This window comes from Aplidium turbinatum, chromosome 3, assembly GCF_918807975.1.
Source record: "Aplidium turbinatum chromosome 3, kaAplTurb1.1, whole genome shotgun sequence".
Lineage (NCBI taxonomy): Eukaryota > Metazoa > Chordata > Ascidiacea > Aplousobranchia > Polyclinidae > Aplidium > Aplidium turbinatum.
In genome coordinates this window covers 17,373,076-17,394,729 of record NC_137474.1, presented here as the reverse complement: position 1 = coordinate 17,394,729, position 21,654 = coordinate 17,373,076, and the positions used below count along the sequence as shown (strand labels likewise).

The following is a 21,654-nucleotide window of genomic DNA, read 5'->3' as shown; positions in this document are numbered from 1 at the left end:
TAATACCACACAAAAGTTAATACGGTATGTCTTCAAACTATGTTTTTTTATAAGTTTCAAAATAAAACTCTATAAATTTGGTTGTTATTATGCTCCATGAAAGTAACCTTCTTAGACCTTAGTTAGCCACCAATTTAAACTTTAAAATATTGAATACACTTGTACTGCACACATGTTTTCTTGTCTAGACTTCAAAGTGCTTGTTGCGATTGTGCTTGTGGCTGCATGCATGTGCAATTAAAGCAGCATTAACGCAAGAATATTTGCATGACATATTTATATATGAGATAAAAGTCTATTAACATTATGTAAGATATGGTTGAGAGAAAATTCAAGTGTAGTGTTGTCTTGTGTAAAGTTTTATTAAAAAGTTTGTCTGATTGACTGAATTTTGAAGCATTTTTTGCAGCTATAGAGTCAATTCTTTAAGTTAACTATTGTCTGTATTTCCACCTGGAAATTTCATTTGCTTTTCTGTCATCGGGAGAGTAAATGTATTCACAAAATGAAAGCTCTTGCTTTGAAAGAAACTACTGAATTATTCAGGCCTGCCATAGACTTTTCACAACTCCACAGATACGTTTTATACTTTGGATAACACAGTGTATAATTGGAGACTTAGAGGGACTGCAATTCACAGGACGACTTGTCGTCCTTCTATCAATTTTACTTTCACTGTGAATTATTTTGTTTGCTCACTTGTGTGTGTACATTTATTATCATATGTACCACATTAATCCAATTTGTTGTGGAATGAGCTCTGAAGCTATGGCTAAAAATGAATCTGCTGACCAATCTCCGAAAATAATAAATGGAAATGGTAGACAATCTGATGTGATTGTTCAAGATTCTGTTTGTGAAGAGCCGATGTCCAACTATGGGAAAATTATGAAAATAAATGAAGTCCAAGAAACAAGAAGAGATCCATTAGAAAATTTGTCACATAGTGGAGGAAGTATGGTTGATGTAATTCAAAATGGCAATCAACTAAATGGTAAAATGGATGATTTTGATACACCTAACACGACGGAGTCAAAGTCATATGATGCTCTTGATGAAATAAACTTGAATGCACTAAAAATTAACTCTCAGCCATCGCAACTAGCATGCCTTTCCTTACACAATAGCTCCGAAGATTCTACATCCATGTCTAATCAGTCACAAAATGGCAGTGCTTCTTCCGAAAATAAAATCAGCGATGAATATGTGCATCAGGAAAAGAATGTTGATTTAAGTAAGACCAACTCACCAGAAAACTATTTGATTGGTAGTGGTACAGATCTTTCACAAATAGAACCTGTTAGTAAACAATATCAAGAGTCATTACTGCCTTCTTCCAAAATGACTGTAGGTGGACATTTAGAAGGAACTTCTGATGAAACTACTCCTAAAAGAGTTAAATTTGCTGAAGCATCGCCACCACAGAGCACAGATGAAGTGGAGTCCCTTGTTTCTTCAGAGAGTATCAACTCTGCCAACACTCCATCAGGTGAAGGACACACTGCAAAAGGTAAATGAGTAATTTTTTTTATAGTTTCTTGAAGTTTGTTTTTAATGTGCTAGATGTACGGTACTATTTGCAGATCATCAGAGTTGTCAAACGTTAGTCTTTTTAAATCCACAGATCCACTTGGACCTACTGAGGAAAAGAAAGATAAATTTCCCCCTACCTCAGAAGTTCTTTCAACAGGTTTGGTGAAAGATGCGAAATCCCGACAAGAATTTGAGGATGAGGCAAAAACAATTGGTGAATCCCCTGATTCAAGATTTCTCAAGTTTGACATTGAACTCGGAAGAGGAAGTTTTAAAACTGTTTATAAGGGTCTTGATACAGACACTGGTGTTGCTGTAGCTTGGTGTGAGTTGCAGGTAAGTATCAACTATTCACGTGTAAGGTGTGTTTTCTTGTGTTGTACACCATGTATGTGATATGGTCTACAGAAAACAATTTATTTGCCATATGTAGTTATCGCAATACATTGCTTTTTTATTAGTGTCATGGCAGCAATTCATTTAGTGATATTGTATGCACTAGTGTTTGGTGTTACATTCTTCAACAACGCCATATTTCTGGTTGTTAATCTTGGAAACTGGTAAGTCTTTTTGTGTATGGGGTCATAGCAGTTAAAATTGCATTACAAAACTTAAACGGCGCAAAAGTTTTGTTTATCAAAAATAAGTTTTGTTTTTAGCATCATAAACTTTCAAAAAGTGAAAGAACACGGTTTCGGGAAGAGGCAGAGATGCTGAAAGGTTTACAACATCCAAATATTGTGAGATTTTATGATTCCTGGGATTATCAGTCTTCCAAAGGAAAAAAATGCATCATTCTTGTCACTGAGTTAATGACATCAGGAACATTGAAAACGTAAATTATTGTTAATTCATAAAATGTTACCAGCAATAAAAAACTGCGTTTTTAACGCAAAGTGATTTTTTTTTTTTTATGTACCTTTCAGTGCACAAAAACCCTCATTTCGCCTCTACCCAATGGTTGCATTGAATTTGTGTAATTATTAGTATGAAATAAGCAAAACTTAAATGAAGAATACTCTGTAATTAGTCTTGTTTGAACTGTCTGTGGCAACAATTTCACTCATATTTTGATTCATTTTGTTGCATTATATATTCAATGCTTGAGAGATCAGCTTCAGACGGTACATCCCAGTTACAGTAAAGAAGATCTGACTGAACTTATTGACCAGGTTCACAATTAATTATTAAAGTGATTATTTGTATTCTTTTGTGCATAAAACCGTTGGAACGTTGATCAATCAGCATCGGAACTGAATTTAATTTTAATTCCAGGTATTTGAAGCGGTTTAAATCGGTAAAACCGAAAGTTCTTCGCAGTTGGTGCAGACAAATACTAAAGGGTCTTAATTTTTTGCATACTCGAAACCCTCCGATTATACACAGAGATTTGAAATGTGATAACATATTTATCACCGGGCCAACTGGATCTGTGAAAGTTGGTGATCTTGGCCTTGCTACTTTAAAGCGCACTTCTTTTGCTAAAAGTGTTATTGGTAAGTTAATAAGAGTTAACAGTTTGTACTGTGAGTTGCAAATTTGCATTAATTTTGTATTTGGTATGTTTGTTTCAGATTATAACAGTTGATTTATCCACTGCGTTTTACACTTAGCGTATCTTCTTTATCTAACCCGATTGTGACTTCTTACATTTAGATTATTTTTCAGGTTTCAGGTACTCTAAAATTTCATAAATGCTGGTAATACTTATGGTTTTATTTTGTTTACTTTTGAATTTTGTTACCTTTCTATAGACAATGTGCGATAATATATTAGCCTATATAAGCTATCGGTTTGTTGAAAAGTATGCTATAAATCTAGTATATTTCCAAGCAGGTTTGTACAAACCTTTTCTTTTTATTTATAACATTATAACATGCAATGTTGGACCCACAATTTATTAAATTTTACTGCAAACAGATCTGTTGTAAACCAAGAAGAAACGAAGCCACCTGAGAGCGAGTTTGATGGGAAAAGTTGATTATTGGTTCCTGGATACGTTCAGCTATTCAGCTTAACCGATTTGCTCTACAGGAACGCCTGAGTTTATGGCACCCGAAATGTACGAGGAACACTATGACGAGAGTGTGGACGTATATGCGTTTGGGATGTGTATGCTGGAGATGATAACAGGAGAGTACCCGTATTCAGAGTGTAATAATGCAGGACAAATATATCGTAAAGTCACACAGGTGCGTGTGTCATAAACTTTATCAAGAGAATAACTCCTTTGTCAATTTTTTCGCCATATTTAATAATTTGATTTTCCTGAAACTTTCTTCATACTGTTATTTTTTCAACTGTATTTTCTGTGGTATTGCTCTCTATCTTTTGTACGTGCTTGTAGCATATTTGTATCTGAAATTTCAAGTTTGACGGAAAACTTGCAAACTGAATGTTGTGTTTAGGGTGTTCCCCCTGCAAATTTTGACAAAGTTCAAGGAGAAGAAGAAAAACACATCATTTCAATTTGCATACATAAAGACAAAACGCAAAGGTGATGTTGTTTATGTGATGGCATTGCTTCATGCTGCTGATCTACCGACAGTATGCGAATCTGAACTCAAACTTTAAATTAAAGCTTGAACTTCGTAGGTCTGATAAAAGTTTAACACAAAATTTGAAAAATCTTGCAGATACACAGCACAGCAGCTGCTCAACGAGCCATTCTTTGTCGAGGTCACTGGAGTTCGAGTGGAGTTTGCTTCTCCTCCTGAAGATGACATCCCATCAGAAGGGGAGCAAGGAGAAGATGCAGTTCGGAATCCTGCTCGTACAGTGTTCCTGCGACTGGTTGTGGAGGATGCTCAGAAACTGAAGCAAAAGCATAAAAACGATGATGCTGTGGAGTTTGGCTTTGACATCAACAAAGACATCCCTGTGGAAGTTGCAAAGGAAATGGTGAGTAAATGTGGTGCATGATAGAAACCATAGTTGCGAATGTAATGGGATGAACACATAGAAAACCCAGGGCAGTGAAAAGTAGGCATGTGTAGTGTGACGGAAAACGTCGAAGTTTCTTCATGTAGTTGGTTTATCCGTTGCATTGAATGATGAGAAAATGCGTTGGTAAGCTTTTGCATATCACGTTGCTTGGTGTTTTCAATACAAGTTGATTTTGACGTTTTAAAGAGGTAAAGATTGATATCGTTAAAGTTTTTCATGATGTGATGACGCTTTTCTGGATTTAATTTCTTGGCCAAGATCCCAAAAAGATGAGCAAACTTGAATGTTGAAGTACATTTCCTGCATATCCAATTATCCATCTCACACTAAGGGTCGCCTCAACAAAAAAATCCTGTTTTAAATTCTGTTTTAATTCCATTGCTGAGAATAAACATGGTCCCGGACATACAATGAAATAATGAAATGTCATTGAACCTGCGTGCGTACTGCGTATACTTACTTCAAGGTATAATCAAATGTTGGAAAGGTTCACAAACCGAAATTATCGTACGTGATCTGAGCCAACACATTAGTCATTTTTTTTTATTCAACGCCTGTGGACGTTGAATCAATGTAAGAAATATCTGATTTCATAGTTTGTGAGAATTACTGTAAGTGTAGTGCTCCAGTGATGACAGGAACCAAAACTACAATCAGCCATCTTCCGTGTATTTTCGATGCATCAAAGTCGTTCCTTATGTGGGAGGTGGTCGCAAGTACATGAAAACTTGCTTTTTAACTGGAATCATTGTGTTGGCATTCTATCTATTCCACCATTATTATCCTCTATAACGAAGCTTTCCGAAAGTAAATGTAAATGCACAGTTAATTTCGTCATTTATACTGTGGCCCAGTCATTCCAGTCACTAATTCTACAATTAGCTGGTAACATATTTTCTTCCTTGTTACATTAATTCAACAACTTCACATCACTTAAAATCTAACTTTTTGTAGCAGAAGCTAGAATGCTTTCATTCGCTAGAAAGTAGCATTTGGATCAAAGCAATGGCTCCTTGGGTTTAAAGTGCATTTGGCTTACCACAAAAACGACCTTTTTGCGTATTCGGTGAGATGCGGTTTGCAAAACAGGGTTGATTTTTTTTACAATCAAAACTGTTTGTCGGCCCGTTTGGTATCTTACATTGAAACGGCGTACTGCACGTATTCAGGTTTGTGTATGTTTTTGATGCCAAGTCGGAAATGTATGTGTTGGTTGCTATAGAATACAGTAGTAGGGAAGTACAACAAGTGACTGGTGTAGCTTTGCTTGCCACGCTACATGCATATTTGTCGTTGTGAAGTTGTTGTGACGGTATTTGAAAAAGTATTTGTATTAGGGAAGGTTGTTTGACTTGCTCTGTCGTAGATAGTGTTACCACTTACTTTGGACTTATTTCATTTTGGCTGTGATATGTGTAAATACTACAGTTTCGAAATAAAATAGTTTTTCTTTTTTTAAATGTGATACGATGAAAAATTGCTTTGCCAACTCTGTGTTCCAATGCTATGGTAATTGGTCTAACTTCTGTAGCTAAACTGCAACAAATCTTTGCAGTTTATGGGTTTTAAATTTTTGTTTCGGTTCTTTTCCCTTTTTAGTTTGTTCCAACAAAGACAGAACAATTTATATATATATATTATATACTGTATAAGTGTATATATAGAAAGTTCCATGAAATAACTTGATACTTTTATGTTAGCTCTAGAAACTGTCTTGCAAAACTCAATGATGTTTGTTTTTAAAGCTTAGATTTTGACGATCGTACAGCACTTTTGTTTTTTTCAATAACTTCAGTGTTTCGTGACCCACATAAAACACACTCTTCTTTATCATGGAATTACGATCTAACAATAGAACAGTTATTTTTGCCCATAATTTTGTATGAAACGTGTAATACTAATATTGTGCAATATCACTTGGATAAAACATTGTTTAAACAATTATATAATTTATTTTTATCGTGCTAAGTTTTCTTCTAAAAATAAATTTGTTTTAATAAGACTTGATATGCAACCTCCAAGTGAACCACAATGTTTTTTTTTTATGATTTTGAAAAGTATAAACTTCTGAAATTGGTAATTGGTTCTCATAAATTTTGTCCAGTTTTTGACGTAATGCTTTGTTTCGTTGTGAAGTCAAACAAAAAGCAATTTTCGTAGAAATGGGTTTTTTCATTTGTTTACCTCGGAAACAGTCTGCCATCCTGGCAGGTAGACAACGTCTCTTCGTATATTGATACAAGTGTGAACAAACATGTTTTTTCTTGAAATGAAGTGACAATCTGTGTCTGTTAAGATATAACCACAGCTCACAGCAATGAAACTGGTACTTTACTGAGTGGGTTATCCCTACTTTCAACACTTGCTGTTGTTGCTAAAAACATGTGCATGTTATACAACTCTACCCAATCCCAACAATCCATTAGTTAGACGATTCTCACTAGTTGTCTTTCCAACGAAATTCTGTAAACGTGCTTTTAATTTATTTGCATAATGCATTTTTAGGCAATTACAGTATAGTATATGTATTTCTAAGGGTTTTCTGCTTGCACTGAAAGTAATCCACAGAGGTGTTGAAGCATAGAGCAACAAAGTTCGAACCAAACAAGTTATGCTTTTAACGGTTAAAATTTAATGGAACAAATATGCTTAACTAATTAATAGTACAGTATAGTGATAAACAGTTCTTTCAACGTTGAAGCACGTTGTGAGTAAAGGCTAGATACTATTATCCTTCTCAGTGATAGTTATATTTTTATAGACGTCTCGGAATGCGAAAACGATGTAAAAAGCAACTTTCACTGATTGAGACAACTTGAAATGTTTTTCCAAACACGTTAATGGCTATGGTGTCAAGATTTAGTGCTTGAGTCATGAGTAATATTGTAGATTATTGTGAGATTTTCTTTTGTGGTTTTACACAATAAAAGTCTCTATGCTGTGCTATCCCCCAAAAGCATCAAATCGTTTCATAATTCACAAGGTTCTTCTTCTTCAACAGATTGATCATGTTTGATCAGCTGTGATCTCCCTTATGAACTGCCTCCATTTTGTTCTGTCTTTTGTTTTTATTAGTGCTTCCGGCATGCTTTTTATTCCTGTAATTTGCTTGATATTGTCAAAATATTTCATTTTTTGTCGTCCTTTTGTTCGTTTGCCTTGCACCATCCCAGTTAACATTGAATTTTCCAACGAGTTGCTTCTTGCAATGTGTCCGAAATATCTCAATTTTCTAAGGTTAATGTTGTTTATCAGACTCCATTTATCGTTTATTTGTTGGGAAACAAATTCATTTGTTTTTCTTTCCATCCAGCTGATACGTAATAGCCTCCTGTGACACCACATTTCAAAACTTTTTAACTTTTTAATGTCACGTTTTTTGCATGTCCAAATTTCACATCCATATGTGGCAATTGGGAAAACGAGAGTTCGCAGCAATCTTAATTTTGTGTTTTTACCAATTGATCTCTGTTTCCACACCGTTGTAAGTGATGTCACAGCTGTTTTTGCCATAGCAATTCGCCTTCTAATTTCCGTGCTATCATCATAAGTGTCAGTTATGACACTGCCAAGATAGCAGAAATTACTTACACTTTCAACAACATTACCACCAATGTATAAGCTTGGACAAATTTCATCTTTTTTACTTATGGCCATCACTTTTGTTTTTGTGGGATGTAATTGCAAACCATATTCTTCACTTCTTGACTTGACGCCATTCAAAAGTTCTTGCAGTTCCGTTACACTTCCACCGACCAACACTATGTCGTCAGCATATCGAAAGTTGGTTACCACTTTTCCTCCAATTTTCACTGAGCCATCAAAATTCTCCAAAACTTTTCTCATTATGTGTTCAGTATAAAGATTGAAAAGATATGGTGACAATATGCATCCCTGTCTGACACCTTTTCCAATGGAAAACCACTCGGTGAGGCCACTTCCAGTTCTTACTGCTGCTTTTTGAGCAGTATACAGGCTTCGGATTAAATTTATCAGATGTGTAGGAAAGCCATAACCTTTCAGAATTGTCCACAATTGTTGGTGCTTCACTGAATCAAAAGCCTTTCGATAGTCTAGAAAACATAAATGAGTTGAAAGGTTCCGTTCTCTTCGTTTCTCTATCAGCATTTTAAGATTGAATATTGCGTCTTTTGTTCCTTTGCGGGGTCTATAACCAGCCTGTTCAGGAGCTAATTCGTGTTCAATTTTGTTTTCTAGTCTTTTTTTAATTATTGTTAACATTACCTTGCTGGCATGACTAATTAAAGCAATTGTTCGGTTGTTGCTGCATTCCGTTATATCGCCTTTTTTTGGTAATGGGACAAATATTGACTTTACCCAATCATCTGGCCAAATGTTGGTTTCCCATATTCTGATACAAAGTTTATGAATTGTTCTCACTGCATTTTCTCCAATATATTTCAATAGTTCGATGGGTATATCATCAGATCCGGGACTTTTTTTGTTTTTAATAGTGTTTAAAGCATTTTCTACTTCACTCAGCAGTGGTCGTGGCTCTGTATCATTTTCATCTTTGCATTGTGTAATTGGATTTGTTTGTACATTATCGATAGGATCTTTTTCTTTGTATAATTCTTCGCAATATTCTTTCCATCTCTTTTTTACCTCCTCTTTCTGCCACAAAACTTCACCATGTTTACTTTTTATGTTGTCTAGTTTTGGTTTGAACTTATTGGTTATGCTTTTTACCGCTTGGTATAAATCACGACATGAGTTATTTGATGCGTGTTTTTCGATTTTACAACATTGTTGTTCTATATTGTCTCGTTTGTCTTTTCTCATGGCCTTTTGTACCTCTCTATTGAGCTGAGCGTACTCTTGTCTGGCCTCTTCTGAATGGGAAATTTTTGCTTTCAATTTTTTTCGTTGTTTTATTTTCATTAATGTCTCTTCTTTAATCCAGTTGTTTTGTTTCCTGTTTTTCATTGGTAATGTGCTTTTGGCTGATTTTAATTCACAAGGTTACAAGTTTAATATTTTTGAAATATATATTCCCCAAGTTGTAAAAGGTTTTATGGTAATAGACTTTCCTCTTCCAAACTTGTGTTCGTGACGTCATTGGCCTGCGTGATCATCCGCATCTAACTGGTATTTTTCATTGGTAATCATGACTTAATCGCTAAGTACATACAGCACATTATCACGCAATGTATGGTTAGAATTAGAACTTAGAACCATAAATACATTGTAACTTGAATGTTTAATGTCTTAGCTTCTTTCCTAATTGGCAAGACTTAACGTTTTTAGACGTTGAAGTGCTAGCCCTGACAAAGGTGGTGGCACCCTGTCCCTGCCAGCAAAATTAGTCGATTTTACATTGAGTCAACGTCTGCAAACGTTAAATCAATGTAAAAAGTGACTGATTTTCTGGCTGGGGTGTCTCACAAGGAACATGGCGATTCAAACCAGGTTTCCAGCGCCTGAGAATTTCCTGCTGACACCATAGTTTTAAGCCGCTTGGAGTGAAATGAGTGAATAGTGATATATGTATTAATGGAATGGCTAAACGCAAGCATTTTTACCATTAATCGCATTTTCTTTCACCAACCATTTGCCAAAGACCGAGTCACACCATTTCACTTAGTTTTTAGAAGCAATTTTTTGTCCCATCTGGATTTAAAACATTTTTTTAGCTTGGTGGTTTGTCTACTCACTTTCAGTTCTGATGAGTTCATTGGCAAAAGCAAAACCTTGGTTATATTTTTAACTAACAAAAATTGAAAGCTATAGAAGTTTACTTTTGTCTTCAAAAAAAGTGAATGGTTTTATGGATTTGAGCGTTTTAATCACAGCATAGCCTACTATATCGTACAGTGATACAGATCAGTGTTGCCATGTTCAAGCATTGGTTCTTCAAATTTATTTCCAGTTCACAGATGCGTTTCAAAACTAGATGTGTAAAGGAGGAAGTGACGTTCAAATGTGGAAGTTTGTCGTCTAGATTGATGTGCCCCGGTTTGTAATGCTTATGGCAAGAAGTAACGATTCATTTGCCACCGTGTTTCGAATGAGTCATGACTGCTGTGGTATCTTCCACTAGTGTAAGTCACTTCTTCTATAAACTCAGCAACATTGTCTTCACCAACAAAATAAAACTTATTTTTCTGTTAAAATATTTTGATAAGGCATTGTGCAAGGCCAAAAGGTCTTGTCGATTTTGTCAAACTGGGTGCCATGAAACTGCAGTATTTGTTTGATGTGACTTTATCATAATTGTGCCTTATAACTTATGATGCAGCATGCTTCAAAATGATGGTTATTGAAACAAGTGTCGAATCCCTACAATCTTCTGCACTGACTTGGAGCTATGTCATGGTAGTATACTTTTGACATGAAAGTACAGTAAAAGATATTGTGTTTTACATAAAGCTATAGTGTCCAGAAATTGTCAGTTACTCAGTTGGATTCCAGACAGCAAGAGTTTTTTTTTTTAGATTTTCTGGCAACATTAAAACGATGTAAAAATAATAATTCTTGCGAGTGTTGTGAGTTATGACAGCATGATTTTACTCAGAACATATTTTTTTAATCGGCCCTATGTTTTAACGGAATGGCCCGTTTCGGCTAGTCCGATTCGGCTATTTTCCTATTCGGCCACAGTTTTGAATTGTATTTTGTATTTTATTCCACAATATCGTTTCTTTTGCATTCCGACAAAGAAAAATAAATTGAAATGAAATTTAGCGCAGAATGTTTGAACTATTAAATTGAAATATTTGCTCACATAAAATCGACATGTATGCTACGTCACCGTCTGTATGCAAACTTAGAATATATTAGAATCCTCAACTACTACAAAATTCCAAATCCAACGACGCCTTCTGTTTATTTAGAGAATGTTGTATTTTATTCCACAATATCGTTTCTTTTATAGTTGAAATTATCGAAGCTTTAGATGAGTGGGGTTTAGACCTAATCACTAACCAGGGGCAACAAAAATGGTTATTACAAGTAGTGTTTCAAAGATAAAACACTTCGCGAAAGAGATTTAGATCATTTAAACGGACTAAAGAGTGCCGAAAGCGAAAAATAGCCTACGTTTCTCTTGCCCGCAGAACAGCAGCTGATCGCATGGCTTTCTCATACGGTATGGAAATTTCAAAGTAGATGATAGAGTAACTTACGCTGCTGGAATACTCACGTAACTATTCACTGCAATATTAAGTAAACCAGCTAAATTAAACGCGCTATTTTCAACGAGGTCTTCCCGCTGTGAGATCAATTATGATTCAACAGAATGCATTGTTTTGTTCGCAATATGTGAGAATTAAATTGAAAACCAATAAAAGAAAAGGTGTTTAATGGTCTTGGCCGCAGATATTGCCTACGCAATAACGACGTCTTTTACCGCTATTATCACCTAGCTAACCTGACATCATTGTTTTATGCGACCGCCTAGGTTTGACATCGACTTCAACGATCATGGAATGTTACGTAATAAGAACGATTATATCCTACATGCAAAAATAAAAAAATCGATTTCTTAAAACAGCTCTTTCTGTTTTGTCTCGTGAGCTTTGCATATTGCTCAACAAGTGCATAAAGTTTAGAATTGACAAGAAATCCTTAAATTTGAAATTTAGGTTCGAATCACTGGAAATAAACGTATTCAAAACCTTTATTTTTCGACGCCGTTTCAAACTCCGTAATCTACGTCAACAATGATTTTGCGGCAGTAAAAATGCGTTCATTTTGAAAACTGCCAAGCTGGAGACAATAGCTTGTCCCGTGTTTCGGTTGAACCCGTCTTTTTGAGGTGAAATTCACTTGCGAACATCTCGACTTATACTCGAGTGTATACGGTATTCGATAAAAGACTGTAAAGACTTTCGATAAAAAACAGAAGAGAAAACACTTCGCCGTTGTTAACGCTTTGAAGGTAAGTAATTAGCAAAACGTGCGATACGAGGTTAATAAAACCGATAGCGGGTTTCCACTCTGTTTGAAATCATGATTTTTTGCGTTTTATTTCGATAACTTCACTGTCTTGATCGTTGTTTTTCACTCGCACGGAAAGGAAATGAATCGGCTTGTTTTCCAACTGTTCCAATTATGAGCTAACAATATCAAAATTTTTACGATTAGGCGTACTGCATGCGTAAAACTACGGTAATCGTTTCAAGCAGCGGTTCTAATAAATTCGGTTTGTGACCTAGGTGTCAATATGAACAAGACATTAAGCTTAATCAAAGACTACGTTAATTGAGTAAAGTAGCGTTATGGTTATGACGTCATCACCTTTCTCGCCCCATAAAGTTTTATTGTGGAATAAAATACAAAATACAATTCAAAACTGTAGCCGAACAGGGAACTAGCCGAATCGGACTGTAGCCGAATAGGAAAATAGCCGAATCGGACTAGCCGAATAGTTGCAGACCCATGTTTTAAAGTTGTCACCCCGGGCTACCAACTCAACTACAGACTGACTAATTTTCTCAATTGTTCTATTGCTAATTGTTACAGTTTTATTTTTGTTATAAGATTTACAGTTAGAACTAATTTCTCGTGAATTGTGACTTCTTTATTGGGGAGCACAGTGGACATGAAGATTCCTTCATTGTCTTGCTTTCTTCGATTGCTCGTTGTGGTCACGTAACAATTTAGTGTGATCAATAACCGCTTTCAAATAAATTTTACGATATCAGAGGTTGCAAATGTTTGTACTTTTTTAGGGCCACGTTTTTACTAAACGCTTTAATTTGTTTCTAATGGCCTATTTCAAATGATCTATATTGATACAGTAGTACGAAATTTATTGATTTTTGTGGTTGTTGTAGATGGCACGAGAGATAAGCTCGATGTCAAATCTGATCAAGGTTTTCAAAAGTCAGTTTGTCATTCACTTGTCTATTGTACTTTCATGATGACGTCTTATCTAATTTCGCCCACCTTTCCGTCCAGCAAATATTTTTTTTTTACATTGATTACTTTTAGGGATCATCGTCTGCAGACGTTGAATCAATGCAAAAAGGACTGATTTGCTAACTCAGTGGACACACTGGCATTGAAATCCCACGATGAATTTCTTTCTAATTTCACCAACAACTTCAATCTGTCAATCCAAGATCTTTTTACTATTTCAATGTTAATCTAATGCAAATACAACGAAGTCGTTTAACAGTCGACATGATGGTTAGTCATTTGTTCTTTCCATGCCAATGTTTGACGTTAACTTGTGAAGAAAGGGGCGTTCTTCCTGGCTATCAGCACAAGGCTGAGCACTCACTAGTACAGCGAGCAGTTGCGATTCGTTAACTATAACGGTGTAGCTTCCACGCAAGCCATTCAGGCTAGCGTGGAAGCCATTCAGGCTTGCAAATCGGCTGCCGAGAAACATATTGTTTGACGTTAAAATTTGTCATATTGATGCAAAATTCAGGATATTAAAGTGTTTTTCTACTATTTTGATGACGCAAACAGTTCGACAACCTTCTGTGTGGAAAAAATGGCAGCAACTCAGCCAGAAAATCAACCCTTTTATTAATTTAGATTTCAAAAAAAATAACTGATATGGAGGCGGGGCATTATTTCTATTTAATGTAGAAACATGTGATGCTGACGTATCATTAGCTATTATGGTTTTCAAACAACAACATTTGAGCAGTCATGCAACAAATGCATAGCATTCACATGGGATTTATGTGATATTTTGCATTGTACAATCCATTTTACATGACTTCACTGTCTCCAGGCGTTGTAGCAACGCAACAGCGACCGATTCAGTGACTTTAACATGGACGTCTGTGCGGTTGTACATTCTGTTCTTTATTGTGGTGGTGCCTTATTGGCGTTTCAACAAGCACATTCTCCATTGGGCATCAACGTTTTTACACCACATGGACGTTTGTTAATGTTTCTTCTAACACACTGAAGGCATCAAGCAAAACCGCTTGTCCGTGTGCTTGGCTGAGTCACCCTTGTTAAGCATGATGATGCAAACTCGTTGCTAATCACGTGTTGAAAACTTGGGCAGGTAAATCACTGGCGGTTAACGCAAATCCTCTTTCGAAATATCATCTCGTGACTGCTTGATACCCTTTGCTCTTTACTGTTTCGTTAACACAATTAAAATTACATTGCTAATCATTTCATGGTGAGGTCATCGCTCTGATCGGTCTGGCACCAGGGCGGCACATACGCAAGCCATAAATTCAACTGTTTATGATCACATTCTATCCTTGAAACACCAAGAAGCTGTAACTTGCGCTTATTCCGATTTTAAACGACAAGCGGACGCAACCACAGACACTAAACCAGTGATTCCCAAACTTTTTCTATTCGCGTACCATTTAGCAGTTTCATACAGTGCTCGCGTACCACCTACGCTACGACCAGAAAATCTCAAAATATACAATAAAAAGCAAGAAAATGTAACGAATTTTAGCACAGCTCTTCAAGACAAAAATACTTTATTATTAGACTAAAAGAATTACAGTAAGCTGTGGAGCTGTCGGATTAGTAGAAGACCTATAAATAGGGTGCACTGCTACTGCTACTATCAGTAGCAACATTGAAAACTGAAAAGTTTTGGCTTTTCTGATAAACAACCAGGTCAGAGGTTCTCAAACTGTGCGTCACCACGCCTTTAGTGCGTAGTTTCAATTTTTCAAGGGCGTCGCACAATGATTCCGCTTCGTATCTAAACTCAATTGCATAATAAAGCGCTCGCAGATATTGTCATACCCTGACAGATAGTAATAACTATATTTGATTTAATTCGCTCTGCTTTGCTTTTTTTGCTTAGCATTGAGCACTTTTTGTAGTATTAATAGTTTTCATTGTTGTTATACCCTGACATGTGCATGAGAACTTATCATTGCAAAACTGTAGCAATTGCTTATGGTTTAACGATCACATAGCGCAAATTTGTAAATTCATTTCGTCACCAGACCAATAAAGGCTAGAGATACAAATAAATAAAAATGACTGAAATTCCTATCGCTGAGTGCGTTGCAAGTCCAACAAAATTTTTCAAAAACGTCTCAACAAAAAAGTTTAAGAACCACTGACCAGATGTTGCGTCATAAACGCTTGAATCTCCGAATAAAATTAATTATGACACAATAATGCACATTGAGTAATCTGAAAGTTTGCTCAAATTGTATTATTTTATTTTAACTACTGTCACCGTGTACGTCCGCGAGTTACGTTAGTTTCCCGTGTACCATCTGAAAGACCTTCGTGTAGCCTATCACTAGTGGTACGCGACTACGCGTAACACAGGTTGGGGATCATTGCACTAAACAAATATGCAAAGTAGTAATCTGGATTTTTTGCATTTTTTTTAGCGTCATTCAGCAATGTCAAACTGCAGTCGCATTCAAAATATGTAAACACTATGTCAAGATAATCTGTTTTCTTGTGTTCCTTGCAAAGCAAAGTCAAAGAGCCTTTGCACATTGCCTCGCCCTCAACATGCTGTTGCTTGCTTGGAGGCTTTTTACCAACGAACATTAGCTGGTGTTGAATCAATGACAAAAGAACCAATTCTGACAACTTGACGTTAGTTCAAGTGAGAGATGTGTTGCACCAAACAATGAATTGCACAATGCCGGCGAATCGGGCCGACATTTGTTGAATGTAACTCACGCGCAAGCAATCCGTAATTCTGAAAATAAATGAGGAGCTCCATTGTTCATCAGCATAAAAGTGAATTGATTTTTTTTGCTTTGAAAGAATTGAAAGTAGAATTGCTGATCAATTTGTTATTGATTTACATTAGATTTTTATTTGTTGTAATTCTACTTTAATGGTGCGTTCATCCAATTGAATTGGAATCAATATCAAATGCTAGATTTGTAGTTGCAGTTTGTTTTGTCGGCTGAATGTGGCCGCTGAAAGATGTATCAAAACAAATTGCAAGTTCATCGTTCAATTTGTTTTCCATTGTCTCTTAGCTACCACTATTGTGTCAATGCAATTCAACATGCGCGTAATAGTCAGTAATATACTAGAATTAGTTAGAATAAGACCAAAAAATCTAAGCAACTGGTCTATGTGTTGATTCAGAACTCGACGCATTTTTCTTAGCGATTTCCTTTACTATTCTAGACGGCGTGGAGTGATAGTTGCATCCTGTTCTGCCATGTTTGCCTTTCATCCGTTGAATTTACGTTATAATTCGAGATTTTACCACTGCATATCGTGGAAGCCTGCCTGACAGTCAGATTGCGTTCAGTTGGCGTGCTGCTGATCCATCAGCACCATTCGCAATCTTTACATTGATTTTGCGTTGTTAAATGTAACCTCAATCTTGCTAGTTCCGTTGCCCGTTCTCGCTCCATCCTATACACATTGAGTGGAAGTTCGATATGAATTTTCAATCACTACCATACTGAGACATTTCCTTGGTAAGAAAATAAATTTGTCAATTCTGCAATGATTCAACGTCTGCCGACATTGGTCTTACATTTGCAGAACCGGTAGATTTACAGTCCGGTAGCTCTTGACAGAAACACGTTGACAATTTGCTTTTTCATTTTGACTGTGTAGAATAAGACAAGAAACGTTATCTTCCCGATTTTTCCTCAACAGGGAGTGATTCCAATTTAGTTTTTAATGTTCTGATCTTTGTTGATTTCACAAAATTTACTTTGACTTCTTGTTTGGCCTTACATTATAAAAGAACATTTCTCTTGACCTTTCTTCGGACACGATTCGCCTTTATTGAAACTTTAATCGTTGAACAACGACTCTTCCCCTGTTTGAACCTAATCGCATTTTAAGTATTGCACATTTTTGACGTTATAACACTGGTGTAGCTACTAACTAGTAACCACAGAGTAAGAACCTACCAAGCAACTCGAGCAGTGCATCAGGATGTCACTCGCTTGCTTCAGTAAAATACTACAATTTTATGAATGTTGTCTGTAACTTTTAAAAGAACTTTATTTAAATCCTTTAGTTTAGAAGGTTAGTTCATAGGTCATGACATCCTCCTAAAACAATTTCTCCCAGATAGCTATCTGGTCAAACATAATGGAAAATATGTAATTCATCCTTCACCTTTTTAATTGAAGTTGCATCATCGCCACCATCATGCCACTGCTGGCTGATGGGTTCCGCAATCCGCATATATCTCCGCGTTATTGTGTCTTTCGATTATTTCTTTCAGGCGAAACCGATGTTTTCTTCAGCAGATTTCAACATCATCTTTTCGACCTCTTTCTAGTTCTTTTCACGTCTATTGCTGTCGATGTCGATAGTTTGGCCCATGTGTTGCCCCTCGTTTTTTCTTGTGGCCAACACACTGCCATTTCAAATGTTATGCCATTTTTACAGCAATTTCTACTTGTGTTTTTTTCTGATAATTTTTTTTTAACCAGAAATTTCTGTTTATGTTCGGTTCGTTTTCTTCCACATTTCTTCAGGCGAGAGCGACTATGTTTCTAAATTAATGTGAGTTATTATAGCACCCGTGGCTCAGTGGTTATCGCCTGCGGCTCTAGTGCTGGTAGCCCTGGGTTCGATTCCAGGTCAGGTCATACCAAACACTTTAAAAAGGGTACCGATTGTGTTCTTTCTTGCATAACGCAGTGAGGATAAATCGGGTAATAATCTGGTGACATATCACCCTCTTCCAATCTGCCTTGAGCCAGCATGGAAGCAGTACGGCTCATAAAATCACATGAAACCCTGTCAAGTAATAACCCATGTTGATGCGCAATCTGCTGCAAGCGGAGATAGCGAATGATTATTATATAACTGTGTGGATGCATCAACTTTCAACATCTTGCCTTTGAATTCACGTCAATCGTCCATTTTACAGTTATCAAGCATTTAGCAGAAGTTGCTTATTTGCATCGTTTCAACGTCTAGCGCTGTTGAAGCGATGTAAGGTCCAGTTGATAAATGAAATCTAATTATGAGTAAGAAAATGAGCAAAATTCTGTTTGGCACATTTAGATGGCTTAGTGAACAAAAGCTAACTTTTCATATTAACATTAGATTTAGTCTTAATAACAGTATGTACAAAAATATGTAGCATGTGTGTTCCTTAGCCGTTCGATAGCCGACACCTTATTCTGGCAGGGCCCATGATGATGATGTTCCTTTATCAAACGATACATTGGTTCAATTGTTGATTAAAATTTTTATCTAGCGATGACAGGCATTCTGGTATTCTACCAACAACTCTTCTTTGCCTCCTCCAATTTTATTTTACAATAATACTCTTGCGTAGTAACTAAATCGAAACCCCTCATTGTCACCGTTAAGATGACATCTCTTCTCTGAGGTCAAAAGTCCATTTCTGCATTGCTTTGAGCGGTAGTATTTACTTGATCTACACAGCACGACACAGTGTTCCAAGCATCCACTGTAACATTTCGCCATGAATACACATGCCGTGTTTCCCAGACGACAAAATATGGCATTGGTTGTTTTATAAAAACGGAGTTGCGTAATAAAAAGGCGACTGTTCCCACGATTTACACGTAGCTGAGTTTTTGCTTCTTTTTAGTGCACTGAACGCTTGTGTTAATTTTTTGTTGTTTGTTTGTGTGTCAACATGCAAATCATCTACGTGCTAATCGATGCTGTTATCGGCTTTCTGTTGACTTGTGCTGTTTACACAGGCTGAATTTTTTATGTCAATATTGCACATGTCTACTACCTTAAGCCCACGTCACCTACAAATGAAAGCTTGGGACTGTTGTTAAACAGACCTTCAATTTTCGTTGAACGTTTACAACAGCTTGGAGTTGGATATAAACATTTTGTGAAGCTTTCCGTTGAAAACGATCAATTTGTTTTTAAAATTGATCTTTCTTTCTAATATGACGCTGCCTTGTGACCTCATGCATTGGAAATAGCTCGGTATTTACAAACTGGTTGCTAGCCTGAAACCAAAAGTCACATCATTTCCTGTGTTTCATTCTTTTTTTAACCTTTTTGGCAGTTTGATTTGTGCTTTGAACTGTTCGGTGTTTATTAACAACAAATAGAGCCGAATTCCGAAAAATGTTTTCAGACTTCAACACAATGTACAAAGAGAGTTACCTTTAAAACAATGGTTGTAAAAGCTGTGCGCATTTCTAAATCCACAAATACGCAACCTTCCTTTCACTAACCTCTTGTCTACTAACAGTATCAGTTGCCGGGCATGTCATTCCTTGCAGATATTTTTGACTTTGCGACCTTCAGGAAACTCGGTAACTAACTTGACAATTATGAAATTTTGTTTGTGCCTACGATTAAAAGTGCGGCATTTATTTCCTCATCGTCAGTCGTCATTACTTTGAAGGATGTGCATTATGCAGACGTTGGGAAACCTACACATTCCGAAAAATTCGGTAGTAGTAGTAGTAGCAGTAGTCCAGTTTTAATCCGGTAATGTCCCCGTTACCGAAGGTGGCCGGGTTCACCTCCAAGTGTCGCAATCGCCTTCATAGCCTACCCTGCCTCCACATCGATCTGTCTTGCAAGATGTTCAGTGTTCGGAAATGTTCAGTGTCTGTACGAAAGTAATAGATAGTGTTTGGGATGCTCAGTTGCAAATTTCAATCGTTAAACATGCGAAGAAGATTCATATCAAGTTATTCCGATTCTTTCGACTTAATTCTCACCGAACATCTCCGTCCTATAGTAACAACATCCTGTTTGCTTATCACGCTACTCACGGCTATTCTGATCGTGATATTAGTTTGTCATTCTTAAGTTGCAATGTCTTCACTTCGGAAATCCGTTGGTTTTGTGACGTATGGCATAGCCATTGGCCATGTGGAATAATAGAATAGTGGCTTTGTTAGAGCCTTAGAGGGCATATCACCTGCTACTTTTTCTCATGGCATGTTCATTGTTCACTCTGCAGTGCGTTAGTAATGGAACCCCGTCTGCTCTACTCTATTACCCGGATAGGATTCCACTATCGGGATGCAAACACTTTCTTGCTCGTTGCTGAGCTGCTAGGTAAATGTAACCAACTCTTTACTAAGTTTACACCATTTCTCTTGCACTCACCACACTTGTTCGTATGGCTTCATTTGGACGAGATTTCTATGAAATGTAGATTCAATTTGTTCTTTCTAACTGTATAAATCCACTTTTTCTTCGGTTTGTTAGCAAGTAATTCGTCGTCCGCTGTATTCATACATTGTCGTATTTCCCGATTTCGTACCATTGCCAGGCCAACGGCCGGGAGTTATGCCCAAGGAAATTGTTCAGATGCTCTAATGGGCAAGATTAAGCTTGGCATCGTAACATTCGACAATATGCGGAATGTACTGGTGAATTTTTACTGAATATGAAATCACTGCATGAACCCAGGAATTCCGCATCCGGGACATTGCATTGAAACCGATAGCCGTTCTTCCATCAACTCGGATGCCTGAGGGCTTCCCAAATAGATTGAAGTTCAACGTTGGACAATATTATATTAGCATATATCCAACACCAAAGCAATTGAAAAGTGGTGCTCGAACATGCACTTGTGCAACAGACAGTGGTCACAAAATTATCGTGTTTCAACTTAAGTGGGATGGCGATATCCTCCCAATGTACAGGCCGTGTATTTTCTCGTCCTTTTAACGTGTGAAAACGTTGGTTGTTTTAAAATAACAAGGTTTTATATATGTGTGAATAGTCCGTGTTATAATGCACGTGTTTGTTTGAACTGAAGGTAAGATGTACGATCATGAAGACTGACACGTTTTCGCCAAATTTTGTTGTTTAATTGGAATTAAACGTTAAAATCACAAAAAATTTTGTCCATTCCTCAAGATTTTTTATTTTTGTTGTAGCAGTTTCATTGATTCCGCACTAGTCGCAACGTGTTCCAGCCTATAGTTGTTTTGTTACAAAGTTTTATGACAAAACTAACTCTGGTCTTACAGCTGAGTTTGTAACAAGGAAACGAATTTGTTTTGTTCACAAAACCACTCCATTTGTCGATCCATCTATGGCAGTGTTAATTTGTAATCAATATTGGTTTTATTCCATGGTTTTATTCTAGTCTCGGTCGGACCCCTTTTGGTATCCTCGAAGCGGTCGCGGACCCCTAAAACTGTTTTATCTATAATTTTAGAACAGTAGGCTATACGGAGTCTCCTAATGTAAAGTGTTTCATAAGTCTCGAAGCAGGGTTGGTTGATTTAAATCAAACAATAAAAATAAAAAAAATCAATTAAAAAAATCAAATGATTTTTTATTTGCTAA

General features: G+C 36.6%; 1 protein-coding gene across 4 annotated transcripts in view; it reads left to right on the top strand.

Moving 5' to 3' along the window:
* The first annotated feature begins 497 nt into the window (after window positions 1-497).
* Window positions 498-21,654, top strand: part of LOC145767619 (uncharacterized) — a 68,472-nt gene continuing 47,315 nt past the window's right edge. For all 4 annotated transcript variants that reach the window (XM_082579473.1, XM_082579474.1, XM_082579472.1 and 1 more), the window contains exons 1-7: window positions 498-1,510; window positions 1,625-1,869; window positions 2,193-2,368; window positions 2,809-3,029; window positions 3,568-3,725; window positions 3,942-4,030; window positions 4,170-4,434. In XM_082579473.1, coding sequence (XP_082435599.1) covers window positions 724-1,510; window positions 1,625-1,869; window positions 2,193-2,368; window positions 2,809-3,029; window positions 3,568-3,725; window positions 3,942-4,030; window positions 4,170-4,434 — 1,941 coding nt within the window. In that variant the 5' untranslated portion in view covers window positions 498-723. The remainder of the gene's footprint in view (window positions 1,511-1,624; window positions 1,870-2,192; window positions 2,369-2,808; window positions 3,030-3,567; window positions 3,726-3,941; window positions 4,031-4,169; window positions 4,435-21,654) is intronic.